Source organism: Canis lupus, chromosome 27, assembly GCF_048164855.1.
Source record: "Canis lupus baileyi chromosome 27, mCanLup2.hap1, whole genome shotgun sequence".
Classification (NCBI taxonomy): Eukaryota; Metazoa; Chordata; class Mammalia; order Carnivora; family Canidae; genus Canis; species Canis lupus.
The window spans coordinates 6,853,601-6,880,051 of NC_132864.1; the positions used below are offsets into that span (position 1 = coordinate 6,853,601).

General features: G+C 60.8%; 1 protein-coding gene and 1 long non-coding RNA gene across 27 annotated transcripts in view; one reads left to right on the plus strand and one right to left on the minus strand.

Annotated features, from left to right (window-relative positions):
- Positions 1 to 26,451, minus strand: part of FBRSL1 (fibrosin like 1) — a 78,272-nt gene that overhangs the window by 4,972 nt on the left and 46,849 nt on the right. For 3 of the 26 annotated variants that reach the window (XM_072802041.1, XM_072802032.1, XM_072802050.1), the window contains 13 exons: positions 25,288 to 25,317; positions 8,691 to 8,736; positions 8,009 to 8,230; positions 5,829 to 6,150; positions 5,505 to 5,725; positions 4,794 to 4,862; positions 4,409 to 4,623; positions 3,603 to 3,653; positions 3,317 to 3,412; positions 2,785 to 2,853; positions 2,594 to 2,623; positions 2,386 to 2,457; positions 1,138 to 1,249 (listed from right to left, as the gene is read on the minus strand). In XM_072802041.1, the coding sequence (XP_072658142.1) occupies positions 1,138 to 1,249; positions 2,386 to 2,457; positions 2,594 to 2,623; positions 2,785 to 2,853; positions 3,317 to 3,412; positions 3,603 to 3,653; positions 4,409 to 4,623; positions 4,794 to 4,862; positions 5,505 to 5,725; positions 5,829 to 6,150; positions 8,009 to 8,230; positions 8,691 to 8,736; positions 25,288 to 25,317 (1,555 nt within the window). Of the gene's footprint in view, positions 1 to 1,137; positions 1,250 to 2,385; positions 2,458 to 2,593; positions 2,624 to 2,784; positions 2,854 to 3,316; positions 3,413 to 3,602; positions 3,654 to 4,408; positions 4,624 to 4,698; positions 4,863 to 5,504; positions 5,726 to 5,828; positions 6,151 to 8,008; positions 8,231 to 8,690; positions 8,737 to 25,287; positions 25,318 to 26,451 lie in introns of all 26 variants that reach the window. The other 23 variants (XM_072802048.1, XM_072802046.1, XM_072802052.1 and 20 more) reach the window with 21 other exon arrangements.
- On the plus strand, positions 6,131 to 10,395 carry LOC140619125 (uncharacterized). The gene is made up of 3 exons (XR_012019058.1): positions 6,131 to 6,760; positions 8,671 to 8,755; positions 9,989 to 10,395. It is a non-coding gene; the product is annotated as an uncharacterized lncRNA (long non-coding RNA).

Here is a 26,451-nt window from a genome sequence, read left to right on the forward strand (position 1 = left end):
AAGTCCAGGCTCCACACAGCAGAGGAAGCCAAGGCCCACTGCCTGGGCCCCACGATGAACACACGTCCTGTGGACCTAGGGACTGAACCCCAGGTGGGAGGGACAGACACCAGGAGACCCTCTGCCCAGATTAGGGTCTGGAGACCACCAGGGTGTTGGGGCCAGGAACTAGAGAAGCGCCCATGCTTGTGAGGCCAGCCTGGGGGACCGTGCCCACAGCCAGCACTGCAAACTGTTTCCGGGGCCCTCGCTGACCACACGTCTGGGTGTGAGGTGGCAGCAGGTACAGGGGAGTGTGTGTGGACACACAGCAGGGCAGTTGGCTGGTGTGTGTGGGGTGTTTCTGAGAAGGCAGTGTCTACAAGATCCTGACAGCTGGGGAGGGGAGCGGCAGACCCAGAGGCAGCCTCAGGAGGGACGGTATGTGAGGCTGGGACTTGGGAGTTTGGGGGTCCTCAACTTCCTCGGACAGGAGTGCCGTGTGAACCTCATTCACTTGTGCAAACACGGTTTATGCTGACCACCTGCTTTCCTTCGGGAGTCAGCAGTGTGAGTGTGTGCAGGCACAGAACCCTACCTGGCCAGCCCCAGTAGGGACCCTGAGTGCCAGGCCTGTGAGCCTCCCTGCACCACAACACTTGGTGAGGAAAGGGGAGGAGTCCTGGGTCCCCCAGGACAGAACTCAGCAGTCCTATGCCTGGCTTCCTGCTCATCTTGCCCTATGCGCCTTTCCCCTTTGCCCATCTTGCTGCATCCCTGCTCTGGGATGCATCTTGGCAGTGGGAGTGACGAGTCCTGGAAGGGTGGCCCATGGCTGCTGGTGCAGGGCAAGCACGCAGATTCTGGGAGCAGAGCCAAAACCCTTCCTTGGAGAGGGAAGGGATTCTTGCCCCTCCCTGCCTCAGGTGGGGCCTGGACAGACATCAGAAGTGAAGCTGCAGGGTGAGGGAAAGCCTGGGGAGGGCACCCCACACGCGGTAGGACACCAGGGGGTGGCCAGGGGGTGGGTGACAGCGTGCAGCAGCGGGGAGTAAACAAAAATGCCGAGGCTGCTGGAGCGCCAGCCCAGGGCACAGGCAGGATCATCTCTGCCCGCCAGCCCTCCCCCCTGCCTTGTGCTCTGGACAGGGCGCTCACCCGAGCCGAAGAGGGGCCGGGCTAGGTCCTGCGGGTAGTGGAGTCCAGCAAACACGCCTGGGGCTGGGGGTCTGCTGGCCAAGTCCAGCTTGTGAGGGTCCAGCTGCATCTGCTGGGAAGGACAAAGCACATGCGGGGCCTGCAGTCCAGACAGCCACGGCTGCCGACAAGCAAGCAATCCCCCCACTGGGATGGAAAACCCCCCATCCTGTCCCAGGAGTGCCACACGCAGCCAGTATGACATGTGCTGGATGTACAGGGTGGTCGTGGAGAGTGGTGTGTTCTACACCGAAGTGCACCGCCATCCAGAGCTCGCGTTTTCATTGGAAACACTTTACCCATGTTAAGACTGTCAAATTAAGTTGAAAAAGTAGCTTCACAGACCTAAGTCATTTTAGATACGTTTCAGTTTCCAGTAACTGATTAACATTTAAATTTACTAAATGAAAAAAATAAAAAATAAAAAATAAAAATAAAAATAAATTTACTAAATGAAACAAAAAAGCCCGTGGCTCCGTTGTGGTGGCCACAAGAGTGCTCCCTGGTTCTGCCCTGCTGTAGTACCTGTCCTGGCGGTGGGGTGCCCTAGCCCACCAGGGGCAGCCCCCACTGGCCAGCCCCCCCAGGGCTATCCTCACACACGTGCATAAGGGAACAGGCAGTATCTTGGCATTAAGACCCTGCTGACTTCTCATAGCATGTTCTGGATGGGATGTTTTTTGAAAGCTGTGCATGGAGGTGGCATGTGGCCAGAAATGGTAGCAAAGAGTGTCCAGGTCTTTCTGTACCAGGGGGTGAGGTGGAGGATGGGGGGGGCAGGGGGGCTGGGGCACAAGTCTGGGTGAGGAGTTCTCCCGCCTCCCCCTGCCCTTCCAAGGCAACCCCAACCCTTCTCGTGTCATCTAGGTAACCGCCAGGGGGCCCCTCCCAGGCACATGTGTAGCGCCCCTCGTTCACTGCTGGGGATCTAGGCACACACACAGCAGGTGCTCAACAAATGCTTGGAGAAAAGGATGGGGGACAGAATTGAAGATCTTGTGGAGGGCTCAAATGATGCTGGTGGGACCAGCACAAGGTCAGCTCCCCCAAACCCCCGCCTGGGGACATGATGGGTGACCCCCACCACCTGGCCTCCTCTCCACCCTGCCCCATGCCCACATAAGGAGCACAAGGACACGGTCCCAAATGGGTACATCAGGACACCCTCTGACACCCCGGCCTGGCCAGGAGAACAAGGAATAGGCTCACCTTTATCTTCTGCTGATGGTGGTAGATCTGCCAGGCAATCTGCACGTGTACAGCACACCACTTCCCAGGTTTCTATGACAGGGTGGGCCACACTCAGCTGCATAGCCAGGGCCTCTGCATTCTGTTCCCTGGATCTGCAGTCCTCCCAAGCCACAACCCTCCGTGAGGTCCCACCAGACCCCTTCCTCTCAAAGACACACAAACTCACCCTGACTGTGGTCCGGTATGGGTCGGACACCTGTCATTAACAGAGAAGGAAACGTTAGATCCAGGCCTTGGGGGAGGCTGAGTCCTGGGGGTGGGGTAGAGACCTGCCCGCAGCTGCCACCATCCTCCACAAGGGAGACCAGGCTGCCTGGGATGGCCCCAGGGAGGGACGGGTGGGCAGCTGCCACCTACCCCAGGGGCTTTCTGGAGAAGGGTGTGAACAGCACTGGCCCGGCCTGTTACCTCGATTGGGTTTGAAGTCTGAGGGGAGAAAACAGGATGTGAGAAGTGCAGACCCCGGGCCCAGGCAGAGGACCCCATGTGGCCCCACACACTGCCACCAGGGGATGCCTGGCTTCCCACATCCTCAGTCCAAAAGTTTCTGCAAAAATGGGCAGGGGCTCCTGACTAGGACACACCTGGGTTAGGGGGGCTGAGAGAGCCTCCTACAGCATGGACAGCTCTGTGCTATGTGGGGTGGCCAGCCCTGCTTCTCCCCACGCTAGCCTCAGGCACTCCCAGTGGAGTGAGGGTGCATGGAGCAGTGCTACGGGGTTGCCCCAGAGCCCTAGGCTGCAGCTGCCTAGGCAGGGGTCATGCTGCTGCTGCTGCTGCTGCTGCACAGCCACATCCCACCCGGTATGGCTGGCTCACCCCAACACAACTGCATGGCAGGGGCTCCCATGGGCCCTGAACCCCGTCCCACCGCAGGAACAGCTGGTACCTTGGGCTGAAAAGCACCCTGTAGGGACCCAAAGGGGCCTGGGTGTGGGAGCAGGGTGGGCAGTCCGGGGATGGCAGAAGAGAAGGACGGGAAAAACTGCAAGAGAAAGAGGGGGAGCGTTCCAGAGGCCCCACTGGGAGCATGGATGTCCTGGGGGTGCACTGGGCCTGGCCCCCTGTACTAGGTGGGAGGCAACCTGACAAGGCCTCTGGGTAGGCACAGCCCCACCCTTTACCCGCTACCTGCAGCCCACAGGCCAGCCCAGGGACCTCGAAGGGGCACTCACGTTGGAATGTCGGAAGTAGGAGCTGTCCAGCTTGGGTGCATATTTATCAAACTGGAAGGAAAAGAATGGAGAGTGAGGCCTCCCCTAGCTTGTCACACCCTCTGCTGGGCCCGGCACCCACACCCCCGTTGGGCCAGGTGGTGACCTGAATGGTTGTCCTGCCTTCTGCAGCTGGTGGTCTGCAGCTCCCTGGGGGCACTGGCCCAATACCCTGAATTGGGCCCTGGGACCCAGTTCTCAGACTGGGCAGGGCCCCTACCTGTCTAATGGTACCACTGCACATGGCCCATCTGTGCCATCTGACAGTACGGGCTGAGGCCCAAGAGATGCTGCAGCCATGATCAGGGGGGTGGAGCCCAGGGCTGGTGATCAAGCAGTGAGACGCACCCAGGCCCCCAGTGAATAGGTCCTTCACAGAGCAAAGTCTAGGGATAATGTACTCTGCTTCCCACAGCAAGTGGCTCAGGAGACAGGGGCCCAGGATCTGGGGCCCATGGGAGGGAGTCCTGGTTCCCCGGCCCTGCTCATTCCTGTCTCTGGATCTGCTGTCCTGTTGCCAACAGAGATGCTGAAAACCCTGTGTGGATGAGACTGGCCCTGAAGCCACGTCATCCAGTGTGTGGATGTGGAGCACCTGCCCAGGCCCAGGACTGGGGATATCACATGACCCAGAGAAGGACCAGACAGCGAGGCCAGATGGACAGAAAGGGACGGTAAGAACCTGTGTGCGTGCAGAGAGCGTGTGCCTGCTGTGTGTCCCGCTGCCCGGGCCGCCCCCCGCCCGCACGCATGGAGGGCCTACGCACCGGCGGGGGTGCGGTGGGCGGCAGGAGAGGCGTCGGGGACAGCCCCGTGGGGAAGGGGGCAAATGTGTGTTGGTGCTGGTGTGTGTGCTGGTGTGTGTGTTGGTGCTGGTGGAACTCCGCCCGCAGCAGAGCCCCCGGGCCCAGGGGGGCGCCGGGCCGCTCAGCGCTCTGGACCAGAAAACGCGCGTTCAGCTCTTGCCTGAGCAGCTCGTGATCTACAAGAGAAAAAGAGAGAGAGACGGAGAGGCACGTCGGCCGCGGGCTCCCGGCGGGGCGAGGCAGATAGTCACCTGGCACTCCCGATTTCGGCAGGCCAAGCCGTGCTGGCCGCTCGCTAGGTGCGGGCCCCAGGGTGCAGGTAAGAGAGGTGCCTGTGACCAAGTACCAATCAGAATCCCCGAATGAGGCTGGCAATACATGATTGGCTGGCTGAATGAGATCAACAGGCTGGCATCTAAAGGCAAGAGAGAACACCGTGAGCTGCCGGTGCCCCCGAGCCGGCCACAGGGGAGCCCTGCCCCCCCAGCCCAGCATCCTGGTCCCATCCCAGGGCACCGAGCTGCCCCGGACTTGCATCGGGTGGCTCGGGAATTTAAAAAAAAAAAACTTGGGAGTCAAGCTCCATGGGAGAAATCTTCAGTGACCTGATATTCGGCCTTGAGAGGGCATCTGGAACCACGCAGGGAGGGAGAGACCAGGCTCCCGCCCTTCACCTGGAAACCCTTCACACCAGGATTCTACATGCCCCCAAGAAGGGCCCAGGTCCTTCGTTCCAGACACCCCTCCCTGACTAGGCCAGGGGAGGGCTCGGGATGCAGCAGGGGAACGCGTCCGTGTGTCTGCGTGCACGTAGGTGGCACCCACGCACCTGCATGCGTGTGCACAACCCAGGCCCAGGCAGGAAGCTTTCTCTGCACTGGGGAGTAGGACCCCCTTGGGAAAGGCAGCCTGCCGGGGCCAGGACCCTGCCATCAGCCCCTGAGGTCCCGCAGCAGGTAGGGGAGGCTCTGCAGCACCCCTTCCCCAGAGACACCGAGTCCCTCCCCGCTGCCCAGAGTGGAGGGGGACGGTGACCCCAGCCCCAGCCAGCACCTACCGGCAGGGTGTCCTGGGATGACCAGGCTGTTGGCCGGCAGCGCCGGGGGCGGGGGCAGTGTCGGGGGGGCGGCGAACATGGCCGCCGCGTGGTGCTGGTGCTGGGCCTGCGAGCGGAGCGCCAAGTGTGAGGTAGACAGGTGGGGGCCCGGCCCGAGAGGCGACAGGGACGCGTGCTTCGCGAGCCCGAGGCTGGCGCTGCTGCTGGCGCTGCTGCTCCTGCTGCGGGGAGCGGGGCTCAGTGCCTGGGGGCGGGCATCCGCGCGGCCCCGCCCCCCGAGGCGTGCAGGCCCCGCCCCCCGAGGCGCGCGGGCCCCGCCCCCACCTGAAGCTGTGCAGGCCGTTGTGCGCAGCCGCAGCCGCAGCCGCAGCGCCGTGGCCGTGGCCGTGGCCGTGGCCGTGGCCGGCGAAGGCGCCCAGGGGCAGAGGCACGTGCGTCGGGAGCGGGGCGCGGGGCTGCGGGGCTGCGGGCGGAGGCTGCGGGGTGAGGCGGGGCAGGGCCGGGGCTTCCTTCTTGACGGGCGGGCTGGCCAGGGCGCCCGAGGCGGGGCCGGCGGGGGGCAGGATGGGTGGCTCGGCGCTCAGCTCGCGGCTGCGCTCCAGGCCCGAGACTTTGGGCGGCCCGGCCTCCTCGCCCAGCGTGGGGCCTGCGGAGAGAGGGCCCGAGTGGGGGGGGGCTCGGTGACAGTGGCAGCGAAGTCACAGCCAGGGCTGAGCCCCCACCACCCAGTTCACAGTGCGCTGGGGCCAGGGCCTGCCAGGCCAGGGCGGGCTGCCGTTTCGGGGAGCAGCGATGCCGGCGCGGGCATCACGACCAGGCAAAGGCAGGCAAAGGGCAGCACCGCAGCGGCCGGAGCAGGGCACTGGCCCCGAACCTGCTGCGCCCTGGGTCCAGGCCCTAACCACCTCCACCACTCATTCACTCGCTGCCCTTGCCGCTGAGCAACGCCTGTGCTAGGGGCCTGCTTTTTCTCTCAAACTAACCAGGGGACCCACAGCCTGATCGCTCTTTGGGCCGGTAACTGGCCTCAGCCGAACCTGGTGGGAGGAAGTGGCTTGCGCCCCCCAGCCCCCCCACCGACTGTCACCACCCAGGTCATCCCCAAGCTCAGCATACCCACTGTCCCTCATCTCCCATCCAGGCTGACCCAGCAGGTGCTGCCTTCCTTGGAGCTGTGCATTTGTGCCAGGCATGTGCTCATGACAGTGACCTCCTGCCTACTCCCTGCAAACCCCAGTCACACGCCCAGAGGCCAGGTGGGTAAGGAATACCCAAAACAGGCTGGGCAGAGGACACATGTCTAGGCCAGAGGAGGCTTTGCCTGGAGCAGACAATGGCCCAGTTTCGAGGATGGGAATCCAGGTTCCTGGGTGCAGTCACCCTGTTGGGCCACTGGCAGGTTTCACTTCCTTCTGGGTACCACAAAGGCCCTTGGCATGCAAAGTGGAGCAAGATGCGCCTCTTCCCCTGCTGCTGCATGGCCGTGGGCCTCAGGCCGACTCTGTGGGACCTCTGGGACATCTCCTCCCTGGTAGGAACAGGTGGCAGCAAAATAGGTGGCAGCAGGAAATGGCTCCTTCTGCCTCCACTAGGGTGCCACTTCCCTCTGCAGCCCCCACTCATCAGGGACAGAACTGAGGAGGACCGATGGCTTCAGCCCCATGGGTCATGGCACCATCTCGATCCACTGGCTTACAGTTGCCAAGGGCTGGCAGCCTGGCACTCCCGCCACTCCCCCAACCTCCTCTTGCATCCTGCCTCTCCTGCCAGCCCCTTGCAAAGTAAGAGTGGCCATCAAGACAGAAAGGGCAGACATAGTGTGCGCCTCTCCCCTCTCTGGGGAAGCATGAGCACTACCAGGGATCACCCAGCAGGAACCTCCCTGAGAGCCCTGCTTTCCTGAGCCCTGCCTATGTCAGTGAGTGGACCTTGTAGTGGATCTGGTAGTGTGCCAGAAGGCTGTGTCCACATTGTAATCACTAGCACCTGTGCATGTGACCCAATTTGGAAAAAGGGTCTTTGCAGATGTCATCAGGCTAAGAATTTTGAGATGACATCAATCTGGAATAGGGTGGGCCCTAAACTCAGTGGTGGGTGTCCTTCTGAGGAAAAAGGAGGCGGCCATGGGAGATGGGAGGGATACGGCCCCAAGTCCAGGGACACCCAGAAGTGGAAGAGGCAGGAAGGAATCTCCCTTAGTTTTCAGAGTGTGGCCTTGCCAACATCTTCATTTCAGACTTCTAGTCTCCAGAACTGTTGAGATGGTAAGTGTCTGCCCATTCTGAGCTACCCAGTTTGTGATCAGTTACTGAAAACCACACTCCATGTGAAAAGCCAGCAGAGCGTGCCTCTCTCCCCTGACCTCTCTGGCATTCCTTCCCTAACTGTCCAGATGAGGGGGCTTTGTTGAAATGTTCTCCTTTGAGGACGAGGCTTCTCCAAAAAAAACGTGGAGACTATGCCCTGCTACCAAACCCGAGGGACCAGACACTGCACACACCTACCTGTCTGTGCTGTAAGACCTGATGTGTCTAGTCCCATCCAGATGGCGCCTCCAAGCAAAACGGCCCCTTCTCGGTACTGGGTCCAAGGACACCTACTCTGGACCACAGTCATGACTGATAGGCTGGGTGACAACAGCCTTTCCTGGCCTCGGATGGGATGGATGCACTCTCTAGAGCAGCGCTGGCCAGGATAGCTGTCCGGTACCACGAAATGGTTTGCACCTGTGCCACCGATATGGGGGCCATGGGCCAGGGGTTGGGGCTGCTGTGCAGGGATCTGGTCCCTGCATGGCAGCCAGCCTACACCATGGCATGGGTGCTCAGCAAGTGCCAAAACCATGAGCTGCCAGTTGACCCCATGAGCCTGGAGAGGGTCTGACAACCTGTCTTGCTAGCAGTTCTGTAAAGGGGCAGGAACCCCACTTTGGGAACCACTGCTCCACTGCTGGCCCTGCCCCTGACTTCTGTTTTCCCTGTAGCTTTCGCTGGGCGGTGGGGAACGGATAGACTATAAATCCTAGCATCTAACTCCTGCCTCAGACTCTGTGTCCACAACCAACCTAACCCATGATAGGGCTTAACCTGGAGCCCACTCTGTCGCCCCAAGAGGCCCATTGTCCCTTCTCATGATGGCTTCTGGAATATACCCGGTCCTTTCCTAGAGGCCAAGGAACATGCTTACCTTTATCGGCTGCTGGGGCAAAGAGCTTCTCGGAGCCCACGGACGCCTGGAAGACAGAGAGGAAGGTCAGAAACTAGAGGCTAGAGGGAACTTAGGGCCTGCGGGTGAACTGGCTCTTACCCCTGCCCCCCAGGGAACAGCTCTGAGCAGGTTTTATGCACGAGGGCTGCCTGGCCTAGAAGAACATGTCATCCCATGCCACCAGCCGCCACCCAGGACCATGCCCATGCCTGGTGTGAGCAAGTGTACACAGGTCACTCAATCCACAATCAGGGAATTGAGGATGCTCAGCAGATGTGGGGGTTCAGTGTGGCCCTAGCCCCAGGAACCCAAGGACTCCGTGGGGCCTGGTGCTGGACGGAGCAGACCTTAGGATGGAACCAGCTGCAGGACAGCACTTGTCACACTCTGGTCCAAGCCCTGGTTCTGGGGACCATGGCAGGCGCCAAGTGATTTCTGATAGAGCCCACCTCCCATTCTCTTCTGGGGAGACACCCACATGGATGCAAGGTGGCAGGATATCAGGGCGAAGACACGGCCCTGCATGGAGGACTCTGCCACAACTCACAGGAAGGGGCTCCCTAAGACTGCCCTGAGGAGACCTATTCTTGCTAGTTGATTCCTTTTAAAAGATTTTATTTTTAAGTAATCTCTACACCCAACATGGAACTCGAACTTACAACCCTGAGATGGAGAGTTGTGTGCTCCATCAACCGAGCCAGCCAGCCAGGCACCCTGGTAGTTTTTTTTTAAAGACAAGTTCACTGAGCTGTAATTCACACGCCATACAGTTTACCTGGTCAAAGGTGTACAATGCAGCAGCTCTAGTGTATTTGCAGCTGTGAGCAACTGTCACCTCACTAAGGCCTCGGACATTTCCATCACCCCAAGTGAAACTGTGAGATCTTAAGCCATCGCCCCAGCCCTCCCATCCCCTGACCCCAGGACCACCGCCTCCCTCAGGTGCACAGAGGCCCCATGTTGGGCTTCCCAGTAGGGGGAGGGGCCACTGGCAGGGGTGCGGGGGTGTGAGGAGACAGGGCACCAAAAAGCATGAGGCCTCAGACCATGAGGACAGCCACTGTCAAAACTCGACAGCAGCAGGTGCTGTTGGGGAGGCAGACACCGGACTGACTCTGGCACACTGCGGGTAGGAAGGTAAATGGTGAGGCCGTTGTGGACAACTGCAGTCTCCTTGAGGTTGAACGTGGATATACCACGTGATCCAGCAGTCCCACTCCTGCATACCTGCCCCCCAAACTGAGAGCAGAGTCTCAAACAATTAATCTGTATGCTAGGAGGCACGGCAGCATTATTCACAGGAGCCAAGCAGCTGGGATGGCCTGGAGTCCATCAGCAGGCGTACAGGGAAACAAAGTGGTCCACGTGGCCAACAGGTACCAGTCAGCCTTTTAAGGAAAGACAGTATGACATGTACTACAAGGGCGGACCTCGAGGACGTGGCGCTGAGGCAAAGAGGCCAGAACCAGAGGACATCCAGTGTCGGACCCCACTTATGTGAAGAGTTGGCGCACCGGGGCAGGGGTGGGGGTCAGAATTGAAGAGACCCTGTCGGTTTTACAGGCAAAGAGTCCCAGATGAAGCAGCACACATGGTGTGAGTACACTCGATGCCCTGAGCCGTGCACTGAGAATCGGTTACAAGAGTATATTGTCTTACCACAATACATACAAAATTAAAAGAAAACACAAGGGAGCTTTCTGGGCTGATGAAAATGTTCTATAGCTGACTGTGGTGGCGGAAATGCAGTTATGCACATCTGTCAAAGTACATGACACTGTGCACTTAGAGCGGGAGCACTTTCTTGCCCCTAAGTTCTGGGGCACGAGGGTCCATGACATGATGCGCCACTGACCCAAGAGCAGACCCAGGCCCATGTGGGACCTGGACTAGATGCTGCTCCCTGTGTCAGAATAATTCCAGACAGATCGGTGAGGTGACTGTGGGAAACGGGATCACAACGGAGGAGGAAGCCTGTCACTGCACAACGCTGTGATCACACTGGAATGTGGTTAGCCCTTTCCAACCATGTCCCCAAAACCGGGACCAGGAAAAGAGGGCAGTAATGCAGCCCCCAAACCAGAGCCTGGGGCTGGTGGAGCTGCCAGGCAGGGAGGCAGCCGCACTTCACACCACACCCTCTCAGAGGGCTTGCAGAGGCCTGGGGGAAGGACCTTTGACAGGTAAACAAGAGCCTGGCGGGCCTCAGATGCAGAGGCTCAGACCAGGAAGGTGGGTGGAGGCTCTGCTACCCCCACTGTATTTGAGCATGGGCAGCCGTGCACTGGGGGGTCCTTCCTGCCTGGCCTGCCAGACCGTGGAGGCTGTGTGTGACCTTCTCACCCACGCCCATCCCAGCAAGATGACGGCTCCCACACAGGGGCACCAGGGCTGAGCCCTCCTCCCTCTCCCCCTCGTTTGTTTTGTCTTTTCCAGCACATTCTACATGGTGAGTAGTGGCAGTTAGAATCCTTGGCTTATCACCTCACCCCTGAGGAGTCCCCATGGGGAGAAGGGGTCTCCCTGAACTGGTTTGCAGGGCAGGGTAGGGGGACTGTCAGCCCTGGTGGGGTAGGGGGGCATTGCAGCCGGGCCTGTTTCCAGACATGACCAGCAATTCCTGTCCCCATCTGCACCTCAGGGCCAGGCCCCTAATCCTGCTCAATCCCAGGATGGACGAGGAAAGTCTGCAGAGTGACAATGCCCCGCCCCAGGACCAGGAGGGGGACAGCTCACACCAGTCTGCTCCATGGCAGACACGGCCCCAAGTCTGCCAGGAGCAGATAAGCACGTGCACTACTGGCCATGGCACCCCCATGCTGTACCCCTCTCTGATGGTGCATGGGTCACCCACCTTCCCAGGACCTGCCCGAGGACTTTAGTCCTTCCTGGACTGGGCCCTCACCATGACCCCAGGACCCCATAGCAGCGCCCAAGTGACAGCTCTGCTGTTATAATTATTACCTGGGCTTGTTAACATGTTCACAAACTAATTCACAAAGCCAAGAGTCTCTTTAAAATCCAAATCAGAACAGGTCACCACCCTACCCTGCTGCAGACTTAAACACTCAGGGCCTTCTCAGGATCCTCACCTGCAATCTGAGCTTTCCTGCAATTCTGTAAGGTTGTGAGCAGCCCACTGGGTCCACCTCATCCTGGGGCCCCTGACCCTGACCCAGCTGGCACCTCTGCCCGCTCCTCAGCACCAGGTGCCAGCACGGTTTGAAGGTCTCTTCTTGCTTGGCTGCCTCTCAGCTGCCCTGGACTCACGTGGGCGCTGCCACAAATGAGAGGAGCTGCTGTGTGCTGACCACGGCCTCCTAAGGTCTTCATCACCTGTGCGCTGATGGCCCTCTGGGCCAGAGATGGTGTTAACTGCGCCAGCAGTTCCAGGGTCCCCAGCTCAGGGGCATGGCCAGAGGGCTGGCACATGCCCCCACCCCCCCCTTGACACATCAAAGGAACGAGCTCAAGGCCTCACCACACCACCTCAACTGCCATGACCTTCCAGGACTCTGAGTGCATGAAGGGAAGCTGGGGGGCCCCCAAGCCCCAACCTCCTTCATAAGCCCCTCCCTCCTGACACAGCCATCCCATCTGAGCAAGCCTGTATCAGATTGGAACGCTGACAGGTGGCCCTGAGAATATTCCTGTGTTTCTGTGGGTCCCAGCCTTGGAGGATGGCGGGCAAGCTCACTAAGGCTGCAGGCTGGATACAGCTGCCGGGGCCAGGAGGTGGCGCCCTAGGCCCTGGGAAATTCCAGGGGAGCAGGGGAGGGGGTGAGGGGGGAGTGCCCTCCCCACCACTCCCAGCCCTGGATGCCAGCCTGGCAGAGGCAGAGGGAAGGTCACTCTCTCAGGGCCATCCAATCTCCACAACCTCCACTGCCACAGATGGGCCAAGTGAAAGTTTGCTGCGGGAAGTTGAGGGATTTGCGTCCCTGCAGGGGACCTGGGAAGGGACCCAGGTGGGCTTCTGGGCTAGTAAGGGGCCTGGACATCTGCCCTCTCCCTCATCTAGGAAGGCTCTGAGCAGACGGCTGCAGGGCCGGAGCCCAGGCTCCAGCCCCCTTCCCAGGGCAGGCAAAGAAGCACTCTTGCTGTAAGTCACCCAGTACAGTCCCTCTGCCCGTCCCTTCCAGAAGAGGGGTCTGCAGCTGACCCAAGGGGGTGGGTGGCCCCAGGGCAGCCACCAGACCTGTGCAAATAAGCTCCCAAAGATCATCTCCTGGGATGTCACCCAGGCAGCCACATCTCCAAACCTGGCACTGAGCCAGCGGGGGGTGGGGGGTGGAGGACACACGACAGACGGACGGGGCGGGAAGGGGTCACTCCGGGCGACATACAAGCGGGGGGTGCCCAGGCTGCAGGTCCACAGTCTCGGTGGAGGGGCCACGCCCGGCAGGGACAGTGTCACGGACGGCACTAACTATCCTGGGGCGCACAATCCCGGCCGCGGGCGGAGGTCGCGACGCGCTTTGTCTTCCAGGACACGACCCGCGGGGCAGCTCGGCTCAGACACGCGGCGTCGCCTCCCCGACCGCGCCCCGCCCCAGACAAAGAACTCCGCTCGGGCGGGCAGGTGAGCGCGGAGAGCGCCGGGAACCGCCGGGGACCAGACAAAAGCGCGCGCCCGGCCCCGCCTCCGCCGCGTGCCCTCCCCCCGCGCCCGGCCAGCCCCCGGGACCCTCCGCGGGGCTCTCCCCCCGCCCGCCGGCCGCCACGTGGGCCGCGGGGCTCCGCGCGCTCGGCTCCCGGGGCACGGGGCGGGCAGGGCGCGGGGGGCTCTCCGCCCCGGCCCCCAAAGTCCCGAATCCCTCCCGGAGCCGCCAGCGCGCACTCACCGCGCGGGCGCCCCGGGTCTGGTGCGCTCCGCAGGCAGTGGCCGCTAGTCCTCGGGCGGGGGCCGGAGCCGGATCCGGGGCCGGGGCCGGGGCCGGGGCCGGGCGGCATGGACGCGGGCGGCAGAGCGCGGGCCCGCCGCCTCTGGCCGTCGAGGCGGCCCCTCTCCCGGCGCGCCCCGCCTAGCCGGAGCCCGGGCCGGGGCCGTGCATGCCCGCCCGCTCCGGGCTGCTGTAGGGCGCGCGGCACCCCCGCGCCGTCGGGCGCCGCGAGGGCCGGGGGAGGCGGCGGCGGGCGCACTGCTGGCGGGCGCGCAGGCGGCGGCGGGAGCGCGGGCGGCGGGCGGCGGGCGGGGCGGAGGCGGGGCGCGGGCAGGCCCGACTAATCCAGCCCCGAGGCGCGGATTTGCCCGCGCGGGGCCGCAGGCCGGTTGGGGCCTGGCTCCCCCGCCGCCGCCAGGTCAGCGCGTGCCGCACCTGCGCTGCCGAGCGCTGGACCAGCCCAACCCAGCGACCCGCAACAAGTGTAAAGGGGGGAAACTGAGTCACCAAGCGGGGAGGCAGGACGGCAGAGCTCGTACTTGCGTCCAATGTAAGCCCCGCCCTCCCTAGGGCTCGCTTTCACCATCTGCAAAACCAGGACGGTAGTGGGGAAGGGCCGGGTCAGCTCCTGGAAATGCAGACGGCCACCGGCTGCCGGGTGGGGAGAAGCGCCCCGCAGAGCCGGCGAACCACCGCCCCTTGCGACGTCCTTCAGGGCGAGCACTGACCCAGGCCCACCGGGCAGCCTCTGAGCCAGAGCGCACAGGCGGGGCTTCCCATCGTGAGATGAGCCGGGAAGGGGCACCAGGAGGTGGGGCGTCCAGGGACTCTTGGCTTAGAAGCACTTGATGGGATGAGCACTGGGTGTTGGCAAATTGAATTAAAAAAAAAAAAAAAAAAAGGCAGCAGCAGCAGCAGCCCAGGTACAGAACGTGCAAACACCTGCTCCAGGCTTTGAGAATCCGTCGCTGGGTCCACTCAGGGGAGGGTGCTGCGTAGGGAGACCATGGTTAACAGCTCCAGGGTCCCATTCGCCTTTTCGAAGGAAAGGCAGGTAAATATCCCAGGAGGACATATTTGCATAGGTCACCGGTAGTCTCTCAGGGCACAGAAGAAATGGCTAACAACAGTGCCACTCTAGGTGGGACCTTAGGCCTTTTGTTCTGCTTGAATTATTTACCAAATACACATACTCCCTTCTCCTGGCAAATTAACACCGTTCCCCTAAGTCCTGCTGTTTGCTGCCCTAAAGAGAGCAAACACTGTCTGAGAGTCAGACATCACGCAATATGCCTGATAGTGAAACTGTAGGTCCTCATGCCCGCAATCTTTGAGGACACCCCATCACCCCCATTTTATCAATGAGAAAACAGAGAGATGTGAGCTGGTTCATCAGCTGGTGCAGCTGTTGTCGATTTGAACCCTGGCAGTATGACTGCAGTTTCCATGAGCTCCTCTGGGAAGGTAGCAGAGGCCAGACCTAGTGGGACAATCGGGGGCTGGTGGTGGGGAGTCTCTGCCTCACAGGTGAGAGCCTGTGGGCCTCTGGGCCTCCTCCCCTGCCACACCACACTCCATAGGGGTATGAGCTCCTGCACACGGCCCCGGCTCTGAGGCCTCTGGCAGCAAAGGTCCGTGCAGTGGGGTGTCCTAACCTGCCTGTGTTCAGCAGCAAAAGGGCCCAGGAGTCTGCCAGTAGTTACCCACAGGGCAGAGTGGACCGATGGGTAACCAGCTGACCCTGGGAGAGGTAGGCAAAGGGTGGTGGGCAGCGTACTCATAGGGAAGGAAATGGGAGATGCCCCCTGCTGGCTCTGGAGACACAGGAAGGACCAGGAGCTAGGCATGGGGGCGCCTTTAGAAGCTGTTAGACACAGGAAACAGTTCTCCCCTGGAGCAAGCGCCCAAGGGACAAGCCTGGCCCACCCCTTGACTTAACCCAGTGAGATGTTTCCAGAACTGAGATAACCAGTGTGTGCTGTCTTCAGCCACCAAGTTGGTGGTGATTTAGGAAACCCTAATGTTTATATCCAGGACTCCCATGAGAGGCATAGCAGGCTGCCCCCAGCATGTCAGCACACAAATGCCCATTAGCAGGCCTGGATCCTACTTATTGCCTAGTAGGAGCCACCAGCAAACACACAGGCAAACAGGCAAGACAAGTACTGTGGGGTGCTCAGAGCAGCAAAGGAGATGAGAAAAGTGGTGCGCTGCTGAGTGGCTTCAGGGAAGCCCTTCCAAATAGGGGCCGCTGAGCAGAGCTGGCAAATGAGGAGGACCAAGTTGAGGGGACTCTGGGGAACAGCTCTTCTCAGATAGCTAGCAGCCAGTGCAAAGGTCCTGAGGCCAGAACAACCTGGTAGGGCCCTGAGGGAGCTTGGGTGTTTGTGCGGAACAACATGTTGGGGTGGGGGTGGGGACCAATGGGTCCATCTGGGAGCTGCTATGACAAGCCAGGCAGCATGGGAGTGAAAAGGAGTGGGTGGTGGGGCCTCTCCCATGACGGAGATGGGACTGTTCTGTGAGAGCTGACAGGTGGCACTGGGTACAGGAGCCTGGAGCGCTGTATGGAAGGAGCAGAGGGCAGGGTGACGTGGACATGGACAGGGATGGGGTCCCAGCTCTGTCATTTCATGACCCTGGACAGGTCCCACCCTCCTTGGGGCAGACGGACACCAAATTGGGTATTCCTCACTAGCTGAGCTACGAGTCCCAGGGTCCCCCAGAGGTGTGTTCTATTGCCGCACCTCTTACAGAGGCCAGGCTGCAACCATTTCCCCCAGTTGGCTGGGGACCCTGCCCCTGGCAGGGCCAGTGTGGGTGGGGACAAAGTGGGACTGCTGGGCCCATCTCAGCAGCAGCAGCAGGAGGAGGAGCCCCGGCCCCCGGGAGAAGCCTGTCTTCATTTCCCAAGGCCACCTTGGGCACTGATCATCCCAGAGACACCACCTCTGAGCCCTGCACTGCCTCCCCCTGCAGTCTGGGAACCCAGGGCAGGCCTGTCTCTGGTTGTGTTTAGAAAGTCAGGCAGCTGTGCCCTGAACAATCTGAATCTGATGAGGAAACGAGGGGTAGACCAAGAGGAGGAGGAGGCAGCAGCCAGGGGGCACAGGGGCTTCCCCAGAAACAGGGCAGTCAGAGCTCACGCTCAAGCCAGTATTATAACTCTGTCATCACAGGCAGCACCAGGGGAGGTATCATCATCACGGGGAGCCCTGGAAGGGGCTCCACCCACACCCGGGGGCCACTGGGAACTCCTAAGGGGTGGCAGTGAGGGGCACCTGCCCCCCCCCAACCCTCCACCCCCCAGGCTGCCGCTCTGTGGTAAGTGGAGGCAGAGTTTGCAGAAGAAGGCATGCAGGCCTCAGCCTTGTGCCAGGAACACCTGACACCTGCTGAGACCAGCTACAGGGACAGGGCCCCCATGAGAGGATGGGGGTCATGGCTAGGGGGTCTCGGGGGGAGGGAAAGGGTGCTGGGCCTGAGTGCCCTCCCCTCCCTTACCACCCAGCATGGGCCCTGGTCCTGGCCTTGGTTCTTCTGGTCTCACACAGACCTCATGGGAGTGGACTGGCAGGCTCAGCTGAGGCCAGGGCATGGCAGGCGGGGAGGCGGGGGCAGGGACCAGGGAGGGTCCTCGCTTAAGCAGCACCCAGTGCTGGGAGAGAAGAGAAGCCAGAAAGACCCACAAACCTCACTAAGGGGCTGACAGAGGGTGAAAACAGACCCTGCTCAAATAGCTGAGACACAGAGCTGAGCTAGACGGCCTGGCTGCGCTGTGGCTTGTGCTGTCCAGGAGGTGGATGTGAGCAGGACAGGGCATCAGCTGCACAGGCTGAATGGTGGCCCCAAGAGACAGGCCACCCAGGACCTCAGAATGTGACCGTATGTGGGGTTAGGGTCTCTGCAAGGAATTAAGGATCTCAGGGCACCTGGGCAGCTCAGTCGGTTAAGCCTCCAACTGATTTCGGCTAAGGTCATACTCTCAGGGTCATAAGGTCAAGGCCTGCCTCTAGCTCTGCACTGGGTATAGAGTCTGTTTGGGGTTGTCTTTCCCCACGCCCCCTCCTTTCTCTCTTTCTCCCTTCCTCTGAAAATACAACAAAACAAAGGATAAGGATCTTGAAATGAAATCATCCTAGGTCCGGGCGGCCCTAAATCCGATGACTGTCCCTCTAAGGAGACACAGAGAAACCACATGACGGTGGAGGCAGGGACACCTGGATGAGGTGGACGAGGTAGATGAGGCGGAAAGGACCCTCCCCTGGAAGGTGTGCCCTGCCCACACCTCAATTCTGGATTCTGGCCCCAGAACCATGGTGAATATGTTCCTGATCTGTGCTAGAGTCCAGTGAGGCAGGAGGCAGGCCCCCTGACCAGCACATCCCTCTGGGGTGAAACAGAAGCTGTGAGTGCCACAGGGCGGAGGACAGGGCTGAGGGTGGGGCCTCCACATGTCAGGAGGGGTGCCTGTGTGTGCATGTGTGTGCACAGAGCATACACACATGTGACAGCATTGTGTGGTGTGAACACTTATGTGTGTGAGGTGGGAAGGATGTGGGTGCTGTTCACCATCCCCCTAAGGTTCTTGCAGTGGCTTGGCACTTGTCACCAGGTGGGAGATGGGAGGCAGGCCTGGCTCTGCAACCCCTCCCCTCTGGTCACCCCAGGTCCTGCTGGGGGGCCCCCAAGGGGCAGAGGCCTATGGTGAGGCCAGGGTGGGCGTGGGGTCTCTGGCATGGAGTCTGTAGGGCAGGATGGGGAGTCTGGACCCCCCGCCCCACTGACCCCTGCCCCCCCCCCCCCCCACTGACCCCTGCCCCAGCCACCCCTCATCTCTTCAGGTTCTCACTAGAGCTGAGAACATCTGGCCTGGGTGTGCTCAGCCCAGGCCTGGCCCCGAGACCCTGGGGTTCCCGCCCTGCCCCTACCTACTCAGTGAGGCCTAGAAGGTGAGCAGGGCAGGTGGGGGCTGAGGGACTGTGACCCCCTGGACACAGAGGGGAGATGGCCTCTCCCTAAGCCCCGACCCAGGCAGGCCCCAGGCCCACACCCCCATGTTCTGCTCAGCTTGTTCTGGAAGGGCCAGGGGGTGGAGGGCAGGAGGGACAGATGCCCCCACACCTTCTAGGCCTGTTACTCCCACCGGGCTAGAAGGGGCAGCTTCTCGGCCTGCCTGGCACCTCTACTTTCTGATGCATACAGCAGGTGCCTGGGGGCCAAGGCTCATCCCCCACTTTCTGTCCCTGGGAAGCATCTGCCCCCACCCCAAGCCCCAGCAAGGCTCTGTGCACACCCAAGGAGGGCCTGGCAAGGCTGTGGGATGACACCATCCAGTGGTGGGGGCAGGCTGGCCCAGATCAGCGGGGCCCTGAGGCATCATGTGGCTGCAGGATCCCCAGGCTCTGTTTCATTTAGGCTCCTGTGAAGTGTTTATCGCTTGCAGCCTGAAACACCCTGGCCTCCCTCACACTGACCTGCTTCTTTGGGACCCCTGGTCATAGAAAGCACTCTCCACCGTGTGCTGTGGCATGAGGCCTGGGCTAAGGAACCAAGGGACTCAGAGACGTGGGTAAGGAGTGTGTGAGGAGGCGGTGAGCGTGGGGCCCTGGTGGACCCAGTGAGACCAAAAGAGTCCTTCCAGGAGGGAGGAAGAGGGTCAGAGCAGCTGTAACAGGAGGGCAGAGGGCAGAGTGACATGAGGGAACAGCCTGGAGCCTGGGAAACTGGAAGAGTAAGGAGCTGTTTTCTCCCTGCAACCTCTAGAAGGAACCAGGTAGGCTGACACCTTGATTTGGGCCTCATGACACCCATTCAGACTTGTGACCTTCAAAACTATAAAACCTGAGCTGTTCTGAGCCACCGAGTTCATGATGACTTATGACAGCAGGTGCTAACCCCACCCTACCCCCTCGGCTCGGATGCCATAGCATGATCCTCCCCTGGGCCGCCAGTGCTTGTGAGCGCATCACTGAACCCTTCTGGTCCTCAGATACCTTGCTTGGATCAAGCTGCAGGACAGATACTGCTTTGGGTTCTCTGGGGCCTGGTGAGCTGATGGTCCTCACTGGGCCCTGCCTGCCACACCCAGTGCTGCCTGGATCTTCGGCAAGCAAACAGCCAAAGGCCTTGCCTTGGACAGACTGTGGGAAGGCCCCTTGGCCAGAGTGCATGGCTCAGAGGGGTGGCTGGCTTCATTGCACCCCCACCCTGCCCCTGAGGCACTCCCTATACCTATGAGATGGCCTCGACCTGGGCTTATCTGGGGAGCACTGGCTCCCCACACCATCATCCCCACAGCACTGGACCTGGAGAGGCAGGGTGCCAGGTGAGGGGGACAGGAGAGCCCCCCCACAGCCTTCTGGGCAGGTTCCTGGGAGCAGGTTCAGGAGAGGCACATGGGGGAAGCCCTCTGTGAGCAGCAGGACCTCCCACAGTAATGGGTTACAGGACATGTCCTCAGAGGGCCCTTGGCCCTGCTGCCCTGGGCATCGGCCTCTTTGAGCCAGGGTCCTACGTGGTCCAGCAGCTGAAGGGCCACTGGCTTCAGGGCAGGGAGCTGCAGCCCAGGGCTGCTTGTGTGGTCGACTGTGCCCTCTCCCTGAAGTTCACAGGGACCTCAGAGGTGGACCTTATGAGCCTAACTGTAGTGATAAAGCAGAGGTGCCAGGCGGGCCCTGTGGGGCACAGAGGAGCTTGGGCCAGAGTGTGTTCACTGTAGACACAGGGTGCAGAAGAGGTAAGGGGGGTGGATGCCGCCTCATGACAGGCAGCCCCCAGTGTGCTTCCTATGGACCTGGAGCTCTCACCTCCACCTAGACAGCAGGCACCCCCATGACCCCCACTGAGCAGAAAGTTTAGTCCAGAGGGTGCAGACCAGCCATGGAAGTGCTGGCGCCCACAGGTGACCCCAGCCCCTCCCAGCTGGCCAGCTGCCTGCCTGCCTGCCCTGTCCCCGGTCCAGCTGCTCAGGAGCCGGCAGAGGCCCAGCACTGGGTATGTCCCCATGGGGGATCTGGCAGACAGGCCAGCCAGCCAGACATCCCTTGAGGGAGTGCTGTGGCCATAGGCAGTGAGGAAGAACCCTGGCCAACCAGCCACCTGGCTGGGCCATGGGGCAGACAGCAGCCAGTCCACGCCCAGGAGGCTGCCTAATGAGCCCCACACAATTTTTCACCCCATATTTTTCCAATAAAAAAGCAGTTAGACACCAACCGCAGCCTTGCAGAGGGGCCATCTGGCTGCCTGGCAGCACAGGCTGCCTTCCCCGCCAGCAGCCAGCGCCTGGAGCAGGGCCAGGGTGGTGGGGAAGGCCAGGTTGGGGGGGGCCTGCAGAGCCAGGCATGGGGCATGCATGGGGCAGAGCCTGGTCTATCAGGAGGGGTGGGGGGTAGCCACTCGCAGGGGGAGGAGATAGAAAGGTCTTCCTGTCTGTGAGCACCAGCCTCTGGTCTCTATGTGTCTGTGTCTTGGATGTGGACCATCCCCAGTGTCTGCGCCTAGAGCCAGGGGCAGCAGGACCTCCAGGAGGTGCAGGTGCATCTGACCTCAGGCCCTGGCAGATGGAGGAGGAGATTAGCTGGAACAGAGAGCCTGGGTCTTCCTGGCTGCCCTGTCCCAGAGGAGACCTTCCCAGGGGCAGCCTGCCTGCCACGCTTTCCCCAGGGCCCAGCACATGTGTTGGGTCAGCATGGACAGACCCAGGGCTCTACGCTGCAGCTTTTCACCCTCCTGCCCAGCCTGCCTGTCCAGCTGCCTCACCAGAGGCCCAGAGTAGCCGGGGTGTCTCCTGTCCTGCTGTCTCCAGGCCTCTGCGCAGCAAGGGACATGACAAGTGCAAAGCATTCCAACCTCATGTGGTGCACGAGTACCCCAGGGCTGAGGAGGTAGAGGCACCCTCTGGCTGGGCCCCAGGTGAGGGCATGCTGCAGGGGGACACCCCTCTCTTTCACTGACACGTTCTTGAAGCCCTATTAAGTCAGGGCTTTTGCCATCCTGCAAATACCGTGGAGACACTGGGCCATCCTCCCCTGACCAGCTCCTCCTGGAAGGAGTGAAGGACCTCATGTGACCGTGCCTCGGAGAAAGGTGGTAGGTGCTGCGGGGGGCAGAGGCTCCTGGGAGGTGGTCCTGGAGTGAGGGCAGCTCTGGGCGAGTGGGTACTGCACCCTTTTGAGCTGCACCTGCTTCTTGATGGGTGGGCAGGAAATCACCCATCACCCTGGAGCCCAGCCTAGGAAAGGGAGGGAACCCCACATGGTGTATCATTAGTGTCCCCATGCAGCCTGGAGGGACATGGGGCTCTTGGGATCGTGGTTCCCCACTGCCCTTGGGACAAACCTCAGCTGCCTGCCATGATTCACGTAATGTGGTCTCGCTGAACACATGCTCATACCTTCCTCTCTCACTCTGCTCCGGCCTCACTGGACATTTTGCACCAACAGTATTCCTGCCTCACCAGGCAGGTGATCAGTCACTCTGCATGATCAGTGTTGTGGGGAGGTGAGATGCATATGAGGTGGCTGGTGCTAATAGCTGCCTTCATGGGCCAAGGGGGTGAGGAAGAAAGCTGCATACCAAGGATGGCCAAGCAGAAAGACAGGAACCTGATGACCATGGACATGCCATGCCAGCCTGGAGGGCCCACACCTAGGCTTCCAGGTGAAGAATACAAGCTCCTCTATTAAGCCACTGCGAATAGTTTCCACTATAGCAGCCAAATGCAGTTCCCAACCAACGTGGGGCCGTGTGGTACCTTGGAAGCCAGGACTGAGGATTGGGCATTGACTGCGCTGGCAGTTTGGGTCTCTGCCTCAGATGGGGCCAGATTTGTGAGCAGATGAGAGGCAGTGAGGGCAGGGTGGCCAGCTACAGCATCCAGACCTGCAGCCCATGCAGCCACACAGAGCCTGGTGAGGCACAATGGCCCAGCAGGGCTGACCAGACCCAACCCCTCCCAGGGGTGGAAATACGGAGATGCATCCAAGTGGCTGACAAATTATCCTGCACAGAGCCCTTGCTCCAGGCGGCCTCTCTGGGAAGCACCGAGACCTCCCCACAATCATGCAGCTTTGGGGCTCAGCCCAAGCACCCACTGCCCAGCCCATGCTATACCATGGTCAGTTGTGTGGAGTCTCAGCCCTGGCCTCTGGCCTCCATCCCAGCTGCCCAGGGACATACCCTACTGTCACAGAAGACTCAGGTACTCATGGGAGAGGCAAACTCGGGTGACCACGGAGGAAGCCTGTGCCCTTCTTCCCTAGCTCTCCAGCCAAGGGGCTTTCTGAAGCACAGTCCAGCTCTATCTGACTTCAAGGGAATGTTTGCCCACAAACAGCAGCTTGCCAACTCTGTGTTAACTGACCCAGAGCTCACCATAGCCCTAAAACGGGTCTCCATCTCCCATGAAAGAGGTGGGGGTACTGGGGCATGGAGGCAGTTCTGTGTCCTCCTCTGGCCCTGGCCACACTAAAGCTGGGATGGGGGTGGCATGGCCTCCCACCTGCCCCACCATGGAGCCAGGATGTGGCACCATATCGCCAGTGCAGACTTCTCATTGTGGCCACACCGGGGGCCCAGCACACAGGTGTGGGGAAGGCTGACTCCCCACAGCCAGTATCACTCCCCTAAGACCCACAGCCACAAGCCCTGGAGGTGGCCTGAAGGGTGTCTGGGCCAAGTGGGTCTGGGTCTGCCTCTGGCACAGCAGAGAAGTGAGCCCCAACATAGCCCCTAGCCAGTTCCTCTGGGCAGGAGTTTCTCCCTTGGGCTGCACAGGGAATTGCCAGGAAACCAAGACTCATGAGTTCTAGACCCCACCCCCTACCCATCCAGAGTGAGCTCCTCTGCCCACACCTGCTCTCCCCCTGTCCCTTGGCCAGGCTGAGCTGGGCTGGTGCTCAAGTGTCACTCAGGACTGGTCTATGGGCTCCCCAGTGGGTGTGAGTGCAAAGGAGGCCACAGCTACAGCCTCCTGCTAGCCCTTGGTGGTGTCCCTGTCCAGGACATCGATGGCCACGTCAGAAGTGACCTCTTGTCCCTGGGGCACAGTCAGAGCTGCGCCCAAGTGCCTGCCCTTTCCCACCACCCGGTCTCCACCACCCAGAGTCCTCACTCTTGTAGCAGGAGTAGGCTGAGAGGGAGAGGGAGATATCGGCCAGGGCTAATAGTGACCAAGGGCCCAGGCCAAGCTGGGCCCCGGAGCTCCTGGAGGGCTGGGGTCAACTCTCTGGCTACCGGAGAGGAGGAGGCAGTGGCTCTGGGTGGGGAGTGACCTGGCAGCTGTGTCAGGACTCTGACACCTGGAAGGAAGCAGCTTGGGGGTAGCAGCTCAGTTTCTTCTGTGGAAGCCAGGGGCCCTGGGTGGGGACAGCCAGCAGTCTCAGGGCCTCAGAAAGCCCTTCCTCTGAGCTTCTCTCAGAGCAGCCCCTGGCTTCAGAGAGCACTTTCTGCAAGGTGATTCTAGATAAAGGAGGTGCCGGAAGCGAGGTGTCAGCTCAGCACCTTCCAGAGGCCCTTCATCTAATTCCTCAGAGAGGCTGAGGACAGGCCCCAGAAATGCTGGGGGTGCCCACCGAGCTCCTCTGCCCCAGGATCCAGACAGGGGCATTCATTCCCAGCTGCCTGCCCTTCAGCCGCTGTTCTCAAATGATCCAGACCCCCGTAAGGACCCCATGTAGGACTTCTGGGCTGGCTTCCTGTCCACTTCCCACCAACCCTGGCTCCCAGGCTGGTCTTCCGGGCCCCCGGGCAGTCTCCACACACCCATCCCGCCTGGCAGCTTACCAGCTCTTTCCATACTTACTCACGTCTGCTGAGAGAGGCCACCTGGCTGTCCATGCCGTGGACAGCGCCTGCCCAATGCTAAGCGGGAACCATTGTCACGCATGGCACAGAGGTCCCAATGGGACTTCATTCCATTTCCCAAAACAGGCCTAAAAGCCAGTGCTCAGCTGACCCTTTGGTCCTCCCAAAAGCACGCTGGGACACCCTGTCCCCATGGGTGGATACTGGTCCTCCTCATCCACTCAGCACTCCTCTTGGCCTGCCGGCCCCCCGACCAGGTCATGGCCATTGCCTATAGCCACATCACCAACTACCACTCTTCCCAGCTGGGCTGGTCACTTATTCACAGCACCCAGCCTGCCTGGGGTCCAGCTATGTGACCTCGGGTAGGATCCTTACCCTCTCTATGCCTTGGTATCCCAGGATACGTTGGGGAGTCACAGTCCCTGCCCCCCAGGGCCTTGGAACAAGCAGAGTACCAGGCCTGGGCCCAGGCGTCTTGCCCCTACGGTGTCTTGCCTGCTCAGAGCTCAGCACACAGCAAGTGCTCTGTGGACAGCAGCTGGGCCGAGAGGTCAGGGTGGCCTCCTCCCTGCTCCCCACAGGACATTCAGGGGCCGGTAGTGACCAGGGCCCTGGGGAGGCCCACTCTGGGCTTTCTTCTGAGCTAAACTCTCCAGGAGCCGTGTAAATCCCGAGTTAATGGGAACTTCATTACTCCTGAAAAGGAGTGTAATTAGGAGGTGCTAACACGCTACCACTATTAGCAGAAATCTGTTCTGGTGATGTTTATGGCACCCACTCTGCCCTCAGCACCCCCACCCCAGGATGCCCAGGCAGAGATGGGGCCTGGACCAATCCTGCACTCCCATGGATGAAGGTCTCGGGAGGAGGTGTGGAGGGCTTACCTTGTCGTCCCCTTCACTCTCGCTGTCACACTGCAGGGGGAGAGAGACAGAGAGTCAGCACCCTGCAGTACCCCATGGCGGGGCAGGGGTCATGGGAGGAGCCTCGCGGGGTGAGACAGATCTGGAGGCCGGCGAGGCCCTGGGTGAGGGCTCCCCACAAAGCCCCCCTCCTCACCCCAGGCTACACGTGAGGCAGCTTCACCCCCCCAGCCCTCCAGCCCCCCAGTCCTGGGACAGAGCTGCTACCTTGTGACCCTCGCAGGCCTCCTCCCACATGCTGGACTCTGCAGGTGGGAGGTCAGTGGAGACAGGTGAGGAGCTGACGCTCCTGGGCAGTGGAGACACACCACAGTCCACATGCCCACAGATGGGGAAGTGCAGCCTCAGCAGCCCCAGCTCTACTGAGGGGGGCACCCAGATCACTCAGATAGATGAGGTGGTCAGGCCAGGCCTGTGGCCACAGCACCGCCCTTGAGAGGGCCACCGCCTCCCCATGCCTCGTGTGCCCCTACAGTCTGGGTATGAACCCCTGGGCATGTTAGCTCAGCTGGTAAAGAAGGGTTGGTAATTGTGCAAACAAATCTTTGTTTCCATTTTCAGTAAGCAGAGCTTTAAAAAGAAAGGCTGCTCTTCTAGAAACCACGGCAATTTCCCCCCTAAAAGAATATAAAGAAAAATAATCCCTTCCTAGCAACCACAATTACTATCTGTCGTGTCAAATGAATTCTGCCACTGAAAATAATCTCCTGGGCCACACATGAGGGTGACAGGCCCCGTCAGCCCCACATGCTGCTGGTTAGTGCAGGGAAGGGGTGCTCTGCCCTGGCACTGCAGTGTGAGGGCAGGGTGCGCTTGGTGGCAAGGTTCATGGAGTTGTACAGATATGCCCCTTGCTTTCCCCACCCAACTGCAGCTGGAAGTGACCCTGGGTGATGGGGTGGCAAGATTCCTACCCCCTCAGCCCCATGGACCCCAGGGAGTGGTGGGTGTCCTTTTACAGATGGCAGAGGGGACGTGTGGGTGCACATAGTCCTGACCGCACAACAGTTAAGAGCTCCGAGGGGCAGGGAGAGGGCAGAGTGGCTGAAGCCCAGGATGGGAGTGTTCAAGACGAGGCTGAAGGGGTGAGGGGCCGGGAGTGTCATCGTCCTGTCCTGCTGAGCT